Here is a 15,000-nt window from a genome sequence, read left to right as displayed (position 1 = left end):
TACTTATATGGAAGCATTCTCAGGTAGTGTAGATTCAAGTTTGTTCAAATCATGACCCCCGGGGGTAGGACGGGGCCAAAATGGCCGACCAACGTTTTACATTGAAATATATAGGAAAATTCTTTTAAAAATCTTCTTCTCAAGAATGACCAAGCCATAATTCATCATATTTATATAGAAGCATCCTCAGGTAGTGTAGATTCAAGTTTGTTCAAATCATGACCCCCGGGGGTAGGGCGGGGCCAAAATGGCCGACCAAAGTTTTACATAGAAATATATAGGAAAATTCTTTAAAAATCTTCTTCTCAAGAATGACCAAGCCATAATTCATCATATTTATATGGAAGCATCCTCAGGTAGTGTAGATTCAAGTTTGTTCAAATCATGACCCCCGGGGGTAGGGCGGAGCCAAAATGGCCGACCAAAGTTTTACATAGAAATATATAGGAAAATTCTTTAAAAATCTTCTTCTCAAGAATGACCAAGCCATAATTCATCATATTTATATGGAAGCATCCTCAGGTAGTGTAGATTCAAGTTTGTTCAAATCATGACCCCCGGGGGTAGGGCGGGGCCAAAATGGCCGACCAAAGTTTTACATAGAAATATATAGGAAAATTCTTTAAAAATCATCTTCTCAAAGATAGAAAATCCATGATTGTTCATGGGACTACTTTTGAATTTTATCTTTTCAATAATAAACCAATTTATACTTTTACCTAGCCACAGTGCTCAGGTGAGCGATGTGGCCCATGGGCCTCTTGTTGGATTATGTATTTAGTTTTACATATAACAAGGCTCTGTCAGTGGCCTGAATAATCTGTGAAGTGTTCACTTTTAGCTCTGTTGGTCAGAGACCAGAAGAGCTTATTTGATGATAAGCTATCCTCCGTCTATCCCTCTGTCTGTCTAGCTGTCCTTCTGTCTGTTGGTAAACAATTTTTCAAAATGCTACTCCTACGGTTTTGGTCTGATTTCAATATAACTTGGACACAAGGAGACTACACCAAGATACATAATTTTGTCTTTTGGTTTTTTTATTATGAGGAACGGTGTTGCCTTGGTTACTAAGAATAGAAATTTTGTGAAATTCCTTTAAAATGCTACTTCTCCTACAGCTTTGGTCTAATTTTAATATGACTTGGCACACAAGTAGACTACACATTCAGATACATAAATAAGTGCATCAGTTTTTAATTTTGATTGACAGTGTTGTCATGGTTACTAAAAATAGAAATTTTTGTACATATTTCTTTAAAACACTAATCATCCTACAGTTTGATCCAATTTCAAAGTAGTCTACACTTAGTCTTACAAGTAGTCTACACTTAAACACATAATTTTTTTTATTTTGATAAACATTGTTGACATGGTTACTAAAAAAATGTTTCAAAAAAATACTTCTCCAAAAGTTTTAATCTGATTGCAATTCTTGTGACAAAGCAATTATATCAAGGACCATTATTCTTTTTATTGCTGTTGCATAGTTTTATGTTCAAATGGTACTTTTCTCTTTTTTGTTTAAACAAGCCAGTAGAGCTACAGTCTCATTAGAAACTGCTGTTTTTTAATAATAAGTTTTTACATGTATATCTTGCAATAAAGATTAATTGTTTTAGTATTAACAAGTCTTAACTAGATCTTTTGCTATTTTGCAGCTTATTCTAGACAGCAGTCCATATATCCTAGGGATTCGTGACACAGAAAGTGTACAGGTATGTAATTAACAGATGGACAGAACTGGATTGTATGCATGGAATGGTGAACTATCTTGTGTTGTATTAGCACCTTAAAATGTCCTCCAATACCTAACAATGTCTAAAGGTGACAAACTAGAAAGTATTGTTCTAGATCATCAATATAAATGTCAGGTTATTGGGTTGTTTTTATTATTATTACTTTGAAAGCTGTAATTTTTATATTTTTATATACATGTATTAATTATAAAAGATTTAAGAAAGTAGGCAACATTTTGTGCTAAAAAGAAAATTCAACTTTAGCTGCAGATCTGTAGCTTTCTAGTCCCAAAAATTAAGATGGGTGAGTGGTTGAGAGCTACAGTGAAAAAGTCTTTATTTATTGTCCAAAAAAAGTGCACCTTTTTTCAAATTTTATCACCATATATTTTTGTTGACTCATAATTTTACTAATGGTGCATTCCTAGAATATTCTTTTTCTATATCAACAACTAAACTTTCCCAGTAATCATTTTTAATAATCTTCGTGGACTAGAGTTGATAATGAAGATAATTGAATCAGTTGAAAGTTTTAGAACATTTCCAAGAAATAATGAAGACTTGCACAGATCAAACTTGTAGGTTGTTGCATCTAGTTCATAGTACAAACTACAAGGATAAACAATTCATATTCATATTCATATAAAAACCGTCTATCTGGATAATATAAACCAGGCAATTATTCCATAACTATGATCACCAGATGTATATCAGATTTAGATTATGTATTAATATTTCTTAAAAGGTGACATATAGGTCCAACGGGCTGGGTGTTTGTATTCTGATGATATTATTGTATGGTTATCCATGTTGTTTATCACATGTCACTATAATAAATAAACACTACTACTACAATTATTAATCAGAATTGCCTTCACATACAGTTTGCATATTTATCAAGATGAGCATTGCAGCCTTTGATTACCTATGTTTTAGTTTCATAGTGATTATAAAACATAGTGATCTGAAGCAATGTGAAAGTGTTTCTGTGTGTGTGTAAGGGGGGGGGGGGGGGAGGTAAACCTCAGTTTTCAATGCCTATATTAGGTTGATCTTTGCATAAACTGAGGGGCTTAGCCTCCCACCCCAGCTGTAAGGAATGCCAGTGAAATAGTTGGTTTATTTGCTAATCACATGAGCAAACTGCTTGATCATATCATATAACAAACAAATTATGCTTATTTCTTTATTATATAAATGCTTTTGCATGTTCTTCCTCTTACAGGATTGATTTTCTCTATGTTATGTACATTAAAGATGCTGATTATTGATATTGACAGAAGAGCTGACTATTTATAGTTTTCAATGAATAAGTCCTGAATATTAATTTCACAAGAAATATGATATTGTCAAAAGTATCAATTACACTAGTGTGTTATCATTGAAATGAAAATAATAAGGCTGTGATTAAGGTAGGTCGCGGGTTTGCTTTTGTCATCAATTTTGGTACACAATTTCGATGATTTGAGCGGTTGTTTTGTGAATATTTGATTATGATGTCAGTTACGTCACAAAGGCAACGTTGCAATGTTTCCCATTTAAATTCTCTGCAGATGACTTCAAGTCTGTACGAATCAAGTAGATTAATAATACAAAGTGCATGCTATTGTATGTAAACCTCATACATATGTTTTATAATTAAATTTCAGTCTGATTTCTGATGTTGTAATATGTAATGTCTGAGGACAAATTAAATACAGTACTAAATGATAGGAGTAATTTACTGAGTATATTGTAAGTGATACTAAACTGCTAAAAGATGATCAGAATAAGTCAGCGTAAAAGTTATGGTATGCAAAAATATAGTTATCATAAATAAAAATGCTTAGCGGAAAACTTGAGGGGTTGTATGTGTGTACGTTATTTGCAACTCATAGGGAACATGCGTATTGCATCATGACTGCCAATCAAAGCCGGGGCCAAAATATTTTCAGGATGGAATCAATCCTTAACACTAAAAACGGGCAATTTTAATTACATGTACATGTATTTTCCTGTTTTTATTTTATTATCATCATCATCATTATTATTATTTGGTTATTGTGTATTTAAATCTTGTGTACTCGCCTTGTTTTGCTCACCTAACAAATTGTGAAGTGCATTTTGAAAACCAAATTTATACAAAAACCTTGACTGTAAGACCTTATGAACAAAAATGATATAATGGGCATCAAAAATGGTTGCCATCCTTGGCGACCAACAACAACCAATGTACTTTGTGCCAAAATTCAACAAATTATCTTTGATGATGTTTGATTGACTTTTAAGACACATAGCAGAATTTATAGGCATCATTTCGGGGATATTTTATACTGTTTTAAAAAACCATCTTACAGTAAAAAAGCTTAGTACTCAATGGTCAATCTATGTTTTGAAAAATTAGTGAAAACGACAGCGTGTAAGAACATCTAAACAATTATTTTTAAAAATCAAAAATTTAAGTTATCCACGTTTGTCTGAAATTCAAACAGATAGTAAAACTTGAATCCATTGCTTTAAACCCTCAAAACAAATTTACAATGATGCATTTGACAAAAACTTCCAAGGTCTGAGAAGAGCAAAGAATTGCAAAAGCACAATAACAGTTTTATTTACCATTGTCTTAAATATAAGTAGGCTTGTTGCTCAAATTGTTATTCAAGGAGACAGTTCAATTTCTGTAGAAGTCTAGAAAGCAAATTTTTGCAAAAAATTGAGAGGTTTATGAGAGGATGGTACCAGAATCAGGAATCCACTACTAACAATAAATTTCTTCATGACAGCGTCCAAACCCACACACCATGAAGAGTAAAGTAGTTTTGGGGATCAACAGGAAGTTAATGTTTTGTCACACCAATAATATTCGCTAGATCTTTCAACCTTTGACTTGTTTCATTTCCAAACTTGAAAACACACCTTTCAGAAAGAAGAAACAAGTCAAGGAAATCATAGGATCTGCCATATTCCAGTATACGAAGGGCCATACTCAAAAATGTGTTCTAAAAACAATCAGAAATTGGATAAAAATGTTATGGACATATGTTTTAATTAAGAGAGAATATTTAAGTGAAACCATTAAGGCTAAGTCATTGAAAGGCATTTTATGTTTCTTTCCGAGCACCAAGATTATTTATTGAATAGCCCTCGTACAGCAGCTAAAGTATAATTTTCTGAATCAACCATGTAGCTTTTCTTTCAGTAACAGAACTATGATTTCTTGAATCAAACATATAGCTTTTCTTTCAGAATCTAAACTTTAATTTTCTGAATCAAACATGTAGCTTTTCTTTCAGTAACTAAACTATGATTTCTTGAATCAAACATATAGCTTTTCTTTCAGAAGCTAAACTTTAATTTTCTGAATCAAACATGTAGCTTTTCTTTCAGTAGCTTAACTATAATTTTCTGAATCAATCATGTAGCTTTTCTTTCAGAAGCTAAACTATAATTTCCTGAAGAGATGAACTCCATGAAATTATAAATTGATTTTTTCTCTGTTGACAGGAATTTCAGAAGAGACTATCTACAGCCAGGAGGATAATGGTGCTGGGTAATGGAGGGATAGCTACAGAACTTGTGTAAGTTAATATCAAAAATCATTAAAAGAAAACAGATATATTTGAAGCAAGTTCATGTTCATTGTAAATTGCTTGGAGCTGTAAAGAATTCCATTCATCTCCCTTCCCCGTTTTCACCAAAATGATGTAAGCACCCTTACTGCAAATTGATAAGTTCTCTGCACCAGATTTCGAGTGGAAAAATTGATCTTCAATTATTGATATTCAAAAGTAGCTATAACAAAACCATTTCAATAAGTATCAAAGCTTGAAGCCTCCAGTGTTTTCAATATACATGTACTGTACTTTTAAATTAAAGAAATGAAATTTAAAGAAGGAGACATACAATAGTCTTCAAATAGTACACACTCTGATGATCTTATATGAATGAATTGGTACCGGTATTTTGGGCAGATACGAGATAGAGGGCTGTGAGGTCGTGTGGGCTATCAAGGATAAGTCCATAAGCAGTACATTTGTAGACCCTGGGGCAGGGGAGTTCTTCATGGCAGAGATCAACAAAAAGAAAGAGGCCAGAGAAGAAAAACCATCCAAAAGACTCAAGTACACTGTTCAAGGCAAGTTATTTCATTTATTGGTACATGTATAAACACTGCTGGGATTTGGTGAAAAATGATTCCAGAAAGATACACCCATCAACGGAAACCCATGGTTGGTGGGTTATCTGAGAGGTAAGAGATGCGAGATGGGTTTGTGATGATGGATATATCTTGCTAATGAGTCTAGTTCTATAAAACAAAATATTTGAAATTTGATAGTTAGATAACAAGAAGAAAGGAAATGAGATGAATGAAGTTAAAATTACTTCATGACTGTTCTACATTTAAGATTACCTATAAGAAGGTACAGGTTATGGCATCTTATACAATCAATTGAGAGAACTCTCTGTTTATTACATATCAGTTATTGACCTTTCTATCTTTGAAACAGTGTAATTGTTTTATAATTTTCGTATAAAGTAAGACAACTTCATGACTGAAATGATATACACTGTAGATGTAAATGATATGCTGAATTTCACCAGATGTCAGGAGTCTGAGCACAAAAGCCATGCCCCTGGGCGGAGCCTTGGGTCCTGATTGGTCAGCAGATCTGTCTATGACTGGCACTCAGGAGGTAGGTAGCAGTGTCCAATTCAGAGTGGAGAGAATTGTTCAACGGAGAAGGCTTAATTCAGGCAAGAGCAGTGGTAGAATTGCAGGGCAAAACAGAGAGAAAAAACAAAGAATAAATAAGTAAAAAAATTAAAAAACCTCACACGTTTTCAACTGATGGTAAAAAGATAATGAAAAGCAAAATCAGCATCTCAGTTAGCAGTGAACTTATCTATGATGAATCATGAATGACTTGTATTAATTTAGACAGATCGAAACATCAAAAATGTCTCACTAAACCATAATAATTCTAATGCCTCCCCTTTCTTCCCAAATTCCCTTGAAATAAAACAAGATAATATTGCAAACCAATTTCTCTTCTTGATTTTACATAAAAGGTTGACACAATTTGCTCTATTGCTTTTGGACAGATTTCCCATTGTGTGACTGTAGAGAAGTGTGTAGAAGTCAGGAGGGTGTATACGAGGGAGCAATTCCAGGAATCGGGCAAACAGTCCACAGATATCTCTGGAAATGTAGATCAGGGTGGGTACCAGTTACTAAGTAGGGTTATCCTCTGTTTCCAGTCATTGACGTTTGATAGCTATATTGTTTAATTACATTTTTAGATGCCTGGCCTATCTAAATAGATTTTACTATTGATAAAATGTATGGCTGTGATATTTTAGTCTTTCTGGTCATTGATATGTGATTAATATTGTTGATTATGTTTTTTAGATTCCTGGCCTATTTACATAGAGCTGACTAATGACAAAGTATATGGCTGTGATTTTTTGGTCAGTGCCACGGGAGTTATCCCTAATACCTCCCAATTCTTAGCTGGAAATCAGGTAAGACATCAGAAAAAAGAAATTAATGAAATATTAACCATGAGGTGAGATTTGATTATTACAGTTGAAGCTTAATTGTGATATGTTTACATCCACTGAATATTTTCTCCTTTATTTCTTAAGAAAACCCATTGCGTTAATCACTGCATGAACTACATTAGGCATGACGACTGTACAGATTTCTTGATCAGTGGCTGTTCCATCAATGAAACATATAAAGACGTTTGCATCATTAATACAATAATTAATCTTTTTAATCCAACTTTAAATGATTATTTAAACAGATATAAATATAAACAATAAAATGCTTTCTTTGTTTGTTATTACTGGAATTAACGGTCGCAGCTATTGCAGAAAAAATTTACATAACCCGCTTATGCGGGTTATGTATTTTTTATGCAACAGCTGCTTCCGTTAATTCCACTAATAACAAACAAAGAAAGCATTTTATTGTTTAAAACAACAAAATAGTGAGCTTTCATTAATAAGATTGAAGCTATAATTGTGATAAAACCATGTAGTGAGCTTACATTAACAAGAGAGAAGCTTTATTTGTGATAACAAGCATGAAGTGAGCTTACATTAAGAAGATTGAAGTTTTAACCTTAGCTATCTTGGTCATGTTAGTGATGTTAATATGTTCCTATTTGTTTCTACTCAAACATTCATAAATAATTTATAAAACTAGAGGTACTGTGAGCAATGAGCTCACTAATTGATACCCCCGTCTCCCATGCAATTATAATGTGATTGTCAAAGTCTATGTTTTACCCTGGGAGACAGAATATAAGTGTCAGATCAAAAGCAATATAGGAGGTGCACAATGGCAATATGTAACATAAAGTCTGTGAAAGTATCATTAAATTTTATTTATATAGGAGATGAATATCCTTCAATATTAATGAGTCGCCCATGTAGCGCAGTGGTTAGAGTCTCTGCTCTAAAGTCACAAAGTAAGGAGTTGATCCTTACGTCACGGGTTCAAATCCCTCTGTGGGACATGGAGACCAGTCCTTCGGATGAGACCGTATAAACCGAGGTGCCAAGTCGCAGTAGGTGTTGGCATGAAAAAGATCCCTCCCTGCCGAATGGCCCTGAGTATAGAACAAAATTTGCAGCTCTCCACCGACAAGTGGTGGCGTCTCCGTATGCGCGAAAAAATTCTCAATAGGGACATTAAACAACATAGAATCAATCATTCAAAATTATAGAAAGAATGACAGTGTCCATGTTTTGCTATGGGAAGCCCAAAATATGTGTCTGATCAAAAAGTAAAATAGATTATGCATAACAGCACTTTGAAACAGAGATTCTGTGAAAGTTTCATTAAAGTTTATTCATTGGTAAAAGAGGAGTTGCAGATAAGAGATGAGTACCCCAAAGTGTAACAGATGTACAGACAGACAGATGGATGCATAGATAGATGGACATCCCAATCACTATATACCCTGTGCTTTCAAAGCAGGTGATATAATTAATAACAACACATATATAGGTATAGAAGCAACAGTTTAATATTACAAGCCATACAAAGACAACTTTCCTTATTGGCAACTCTTATGTCTACAAAAACAAAAACATATTAATTTATTAACAAAAACAGTGATGATATTTGTGAGACCTAGTGGGCAGTATCTATGCATAGTCAAGTTTAGATGTTAGTTTTGTCAGACTCTTGCTTTGCTGTTGTTGTTTTTACTTTACTTTGAGTTCAGTAGGATGTAAGGAGTCAATGTACAATATCAAAATGAATATTGTTAATTGATAAAATACAAATGATATACATGGCAAACATCAGGCACGTTTCCTCTCTGGATGTATATCTAATTCTTCCATATCTGAATGATAATATTAACTGAAGCTTCTGTGACATCTATTGAATTGTTAGAACAGTTTTCCCTGGCAGAAGACGGTGGTATTTGTGTGGATGATAAAATGAGAACCTCGGAGGAAGACGTGTACGCAGCTGGTGATGTGTGTACAGCGAGCTGGGAACCAGCACAGCACTGGTTACAGGTATTGCAAATCAATGTTACTTATACATGTATCTATCACACTTCAAAATGCAGAAAACAGAATTAAGGTCAAGATCAAGTATATAACTTTAGACTAACTTTTTGGTGCTAGATCCATTATGACATCATGATCAATTTCAACTTCCAGTACTTTATGACTCAAATTAAATTATGTAGAAAATAGGGTATATTCATGGAATTTAATTTGAAATTATATGAAAAGTTATCCTGATACCTATATTAAATTTGATCTCATTTTAAAGAAGCCAAAAACATACAAAAGTATCAGTAGGCAATCTGGATACATTTTCTTTGTCTCATCATGAAAAAAAGTCTCATATTCATTTGTAGTTTTCTTAATTTTTCATTGAAAATGACTGTTTAAAAAATATGATTTTTCATCTTGCTTATCTACAAATTATGCCCCGAAACTCCTGATTTGACCAAGCTAAACCTATAAAACAACATTAAAGGAATTTATTCCTCAAATTTGATAAATCTATAATCACCTTTAATTTATAAGATCTTGACCATAAGATGTTAACCATGCTTCAGTTAATAATTCTCCCACATGGTATGAATCTTAGTTTTAATACAGATGCTGAAAAAAATATGTAAATGTCACCTATAAGTACAACAAACAATTGAAAAAAAAAAAACAAGTACTGAGACCTAATTTCACAAAATAAACTCCAGTCTCCTCTTCTACATGAGTATATAACCTTAAGATGCATGTCTTAGCAGTACATAAATGAGATACTGTGAAATGCCATGAAGGGGTTTAGGAGAAATTTCATTTACTATTTGATACCCCCTTCTGATGCAATTTATTACAGAGTCTATATTTTGCTATGGGAAACCCCAAATATCTGTTTGTTCAAAATGTAAACTGGGAGTACTTATGTAATAAAGATTTTGTGGAAAATGAGATGGATACTGCCAGTATTGAATAAAAAATGGCAACGTCCATGCTATGGGAAACCAATGAAATGTGGAGATATCAAACAGTATTTAAGATCAAAGTCCATTTAAAAAGTACAGATTGGGAGCAGAGCAAGCAGAGACCTACAAAAACATCACAATTAGGATCAGGTGCCACGAAGGAGCAAATGTCTTTCCTATGAAAATAAGACAGTAGTTGTTAAAGGCACTTTGTGATAAAGATTTAAAATTCATTCATTCAGTGTTGTAAAAGGAGTTGCGGATACAAATTGTTTTCCGTCAATTGTACAATCTATATTTCTTATGGTAAACTCCAAATATATGTCACGTGACATGCCGCGTGCCATTCTGTTCACGAAAGCTACAAGAATTTTTTATTCATTATTATTACCATGCAGAAAGGGCCATTTGTGAAATGGCCAAATCTTGGTAATCAGATGGGTGGATCAGGGTATCTTTTATCAGTATGAGAATGGTGACTTGGTCTCTCTGACTTGATGAATCTGTCTGGGATAATTGCTAACATATTCAAAAAGTTTTCTAACAATAACCTGGCAATCTTTCATAGCAATTTGCTAAACTTATACGACACATCCTTGAAATGGGCACCAGAACGAATGATTTTAACCATCTCCCTTCCTTCACTTAAACAGTTGGTCCAATGAATTATTGAACTTTTGCAAGTCTTTGCGTTCATAAACCCTGTACTTTAAGAAATGTTTGACGATCTTATGCTATACACAATTTGTATATATATTTTGTACTATAAAAGTGTGTTGTATTTCTCTGTAAAATGGATGGTTGGAATTTAATCGCTTCTGCATATAGCTCTTGAATGAAACAATCCAGCTAATGAAGTCCAGATTATATCTAGTTAGATTTTCAACAGTTCCAGATCTATTTTCATGTTTACTTCTAAGTATTGTGATACAAAATGAATATTTGTTATTGTAAGCCAGTGGGCCATAATGGGTCATACGTATCGTGTTTTTCTCTTAATACTCCAACATAAGTTGATAGTCTATATATACCAGTATTGCCAGTATTGCTTGCTTTCTTGTCAGAATAAATTTACAGCGGATTATAATTTTGTTCAAATAAGTCGGTCACTGAAAGATTGTACAGTAATTGTTTTAGATGATGAAATGCGTTGGAAATGACTAACAAATTCTCACATCTCTGTTAAATTATTTTGTTACTCAAACAAGAGGCCCACGGGCCTTATAGGTCACCTGAGTATCATGCAACAACTTTCCAGTGATTGTATTTGGTTCGTGTTTTAATCCAAAAGCCATGAAATTCACAAATTTGGAAAGAGGCACCATTGCTTAACAAAGGGCAGATTTCAAAGCATTAATTTATTTTTAGTTAAAGTACCCCCCTGGTACCTCTGACCCAGCGTCCCTGAAATTATATATTTTGAAAGAGGCCCCTTCACAAGGCCAGCATTTTTTTTTTATGTTTAGGTTTAGTTATGAACATGAGAATAAAAATGTTCTGAATGAGAAAATAATTTTTTTTTTGTTAAATCAATTATTATTATTTATACATTCTTTTTTTATACCATTCTGATAGGCTTTTTACCACTGGACACATAATGCTTACAAATATGAAAGTAGAACATTGCTTATTTCATCATCTGCCAGTTTGGGCCAGTTATATAAATTTTGTGATGTTGGTCAATATGTATGTAAAAAAATCAATTCTTTAAATGTCTTTCAATATATCTTCATTTTTTGATATGTGTTAGGTGAATGTGTAGGCATTGTTCTAAAATTTACTTGATGCCTAAAATTATATAATTCCTATCATAAAACAGACAGGGAGTATTAGGGAGTAGGGTGAACATTTTTTCAATTAAGTGTAAAATAATTTAACTGGCTGATGCAAATGATACTTCATGCCTGTATATATTTGTATATTTTTGCCTTTTAATAGTTGAATTTTTTCTTTATTTCTTCAGGTTATTGTTTATTTCTTCCTCAAATGGACTCAAATTCTCCCATAGTTTTATTCATTACAAACGAATGATGCATAAGCAATTAACCCTTTTCTGAAGAATGATGCTTAGACTGTAAGCTATAACAGAGATCTAAACAATGTCGCTGACAATATGCAATAGCTACCACTGGCAGTTTAAAACCTGGGGGAGGAAAATAATTTACAGAGAAATACTTTTGAAACTAACACATAATTATCTCACCGGCATGTCATTGTGCAACAAAGTCGTCAGCATTTTATTTGTCCTTTGAACGGGTGAAACGTTTTGAATGGCACTGGAATCGATGAATTTTACACTTAACCAAGCTATCTTCTCAGATAGATCTAGCATTATTTACCCGCCGTTTCATCTTAAAACCGGAAGTGCGACTTTGTAAATTTGAAATCTCGATCCCGACTCAAATTTGACATCGGATAGAAAAAATTGTTTTATTTTTTCTGAAAATTCTAAACCTTGAGCGGAGGGTTTATAAAACTGAAAATAAAATAAATCCTGGCCTTAAGTATGTAATTAGATCATTAGCATATTAACCAGGAGCAAACGATAAGATGTTCAAAGAATTCATGCATTTCACTATATAATCATTAGAGCCCCACCCTAAAACAAGAACCCTTGACCCTGGGGCCATAAAATTCACAATTTTGGTAGAGGCAATCTTGCTCATCATAACTATGTACTTAGTTAGTTTATTTAATACCCAGGAGCAGAGAAGAAGATTTTCAAAGAAATAATGTATTTTCACTATATAATCAATAGAGCCTCGCCCTAACACCAGAACCCTTGACCCTGGGGCCATAAAATTCACAATTTTGGTAGAGGCACTCTTGCTCATCATAACTATGTACTTAGTTGGTTTATTTAATACCCAGGAGCAGAGAAGAAGATTTTCAAAGAAATAATGCATTTTCACTACCTACTTATTTAGCCCCGCCCTAACACTAGAACCCCTGACCCCAGGGCCATGAATTTCACGATTTTGGTAGAGGACTCATTGCTGATTACAATCATGCAAACAGATTGACTGCTTGATGTCCAGGAGTAAAGAAGAAGATTTTTAAAGATTGCATTAATTTTAGTGGTTTTGGCCCCACCCCTCAGGCCCCAGGGGGGCAGGGATCATGAAATTCACAATTTTTGTTCCCCTTCACCCATACATGCTTTGTGCCAAATATGGTTAAAATTGGTTCAGTGGTTTCAGAGAAGAAGCTGAAAATGTTCAAATGTTAACACACGACGGACGACGCACGACGGACGACGGACGACGCACGACGACGGACGAAAGCAGATAGCAATAGGTCACCTGAGTTTACTCAGGTGACCTAAAAATGATGTTTATCCTCAATCTTTAAACATAGTTTATATAAAGTTCAATCCTTGTTAATTACTGTCGATCACCATGAAAGAAAAATAAGTACCCGAGATAGAATTTTTTTGGTGAATTACAGATATTACAAAACAAGAAGATATTTTAAATAACCCGTTACGTGAGCAGTATGATGCAAAACGACTCAGATCCAAGAAGCAATATACTTCCCCGTCTACAAAATGCCATTCAGCCTAAAAATTATTATTTTTAAAATGTTTTATAAGTTATTAGCTTTGGGGAGGTATCAATTTAATGAAGGACATTTAGATATATTATTTAGAATACTTCCGTCTTGTGTGGGAAGAATTTAGATTTTTTTTCTCCGGCACCGTTTGTTTACGTTGCTGAAGATAACCTTATATTTATCTCAGTATCTGGTTCCAGTTTTGTAATTTTTTTTACAGATGTATATTTATCTCAGTATCTGGCACTGTACCAGTATGTAATTTTTTTCTACAGATATGTATTTATCTTCCTATCCGGCACTGGTTGATATTTTACAGATGCGTCTTTGGTCCCAGGCCAGGCAGATGGGTGCCTACTCAGCTCAGTGTATGGTGGCAGATATAAAGGGCCAACCAATATCTCTGGATTTCTGTTTCGAAGTTTTTGCACACGTAACGAAATTCTTTGGTTATAAAGTGAGTCTTCTTGGAAAACTTCGACAATTTTAATGTTTCTAAAAATAATGCAGTTTTTATTTTGACATATTAATAAAACTTCTTTTCCCCACCCTTCCACACAGATAGGGAATTACATAAAATCCACGAACTAAAGAAGGTCTTTACGTGTTCTCTGTAGAGGTTTAAGACAAGAGTACAGTGTTTTTTCTTTCATAATTTTATATCTTGATTTTAAATATATATAACAATGCATCATTTTAATTGTAATTTTAAATATTTTTTTTAAAAAATCGTCTGTTCGTATATTATTCTTTTTCTTCAAAGAAAACCAGATTGTACATGTTAAATTTAAAAAAAAAAGACAGAAAAAGTACTGCTTATATAGCTTACTATTAGTTAAAAAATTATGGTTGCTTGTACTTAGATTCATGATAAGGACATACATTTTGATAAATAATCAAGTTGTTTACAAAAATAATTATCTTAAACTTATGTTGTGGTAAAGTCAATATAAAAATGCTAAAATATTAACCATAATTATATTGATATTTTAAAATAAAATACACATGTAGTATATATTTAGCAAAAATAAATATATACATACTTGTATTACAAAAAGTTGCATGTATAAAGAATTCCAGGTTTTTACCATAAGTTAATCTTAACCATGCTGGTAGAGATATTGTTTTTGTTATCTGAATGCTATTGTCCAATGTTTCAGGTTATCCTCCTTGGCAAATTCAATGCCCAAGGACTTGGGAGAGACTATGAAATTTTACTTAGGGTCACAAAAGGTATAGTTGTTTACGTAATT

At 33.2% G+C, this 15,000-nt stretch overlaps 1 protein-coding gene across 1 annotated transcript in view; it reads left to right on the top strand.

Annotated features, from left to right (window-relative positions):
• Positions 1–14,980, top strand: part of LOC134275963 (pyridine nucleotide-disulfide oxidoreductase domain-containing protein 1-like) — a gene marked incomplete at its 3' end in the record, with an annotated part of 21,546 nt that extends 6,566 nt beyond the window's left edge. The window contains exons 5-13 of the mRNA XM_062758244.1: positions 1,659–1,715; positions 5,220–5,293; positions 5,687–5,850; positions 6,318–6,409; positions 6,819–6,933; positions 7,126–7,238; positions 9,132–9,254; positions 14,067–14,204; positions 14,908–14,980. Coding sequence (XP_062614228.1) covers positions 1,659–1,715; positions 5,220–5,293; positions 5,687–5,850; positions 6,318–6,409; positions 6,819–6,933; positions 7,126–7,238; positions 9,132–9,254; positions 14,067–14,204; positions 14,908–14,980 — 949 coding nt within the window. The remainder of the gene's footprint in view (positions 1–1,658; positions 1,716–5,219; positions 5,294–5,686; positions 5,851–6,317; positions 6,410–6,818; positions 6,934–7,125; positions 7,239–9,131; positions 9,255–14,066; positions 14,205–14,907) is intronic.
• Positions 14,981–15,000: the final 20 nt, after the last annotated feature.

The sequence above is a fragment of the Saccostrea cucullata genome, unplaced genomic scaffold, assembly GCF_032062105.1.
Source record: "Saccostrea cucullata isolate Sc308-1 unplaced genomic scaffold, CSIRO_AGI_Scuc_v1 ctg6935, whole genome shotgun sequence".
Taxonomy (NCBI): Eukaryota; Metazoa; Mollusca; class Bivalvia; order Ostreida; family Ostreidae; genus Saccostrea; species Saccostrea cuccullata.
The sequence above is the reverse complement of the archived record's forward strand: the minus strand, read 5'-3'. Positions and strand labels throughout refer to the sequence as shown.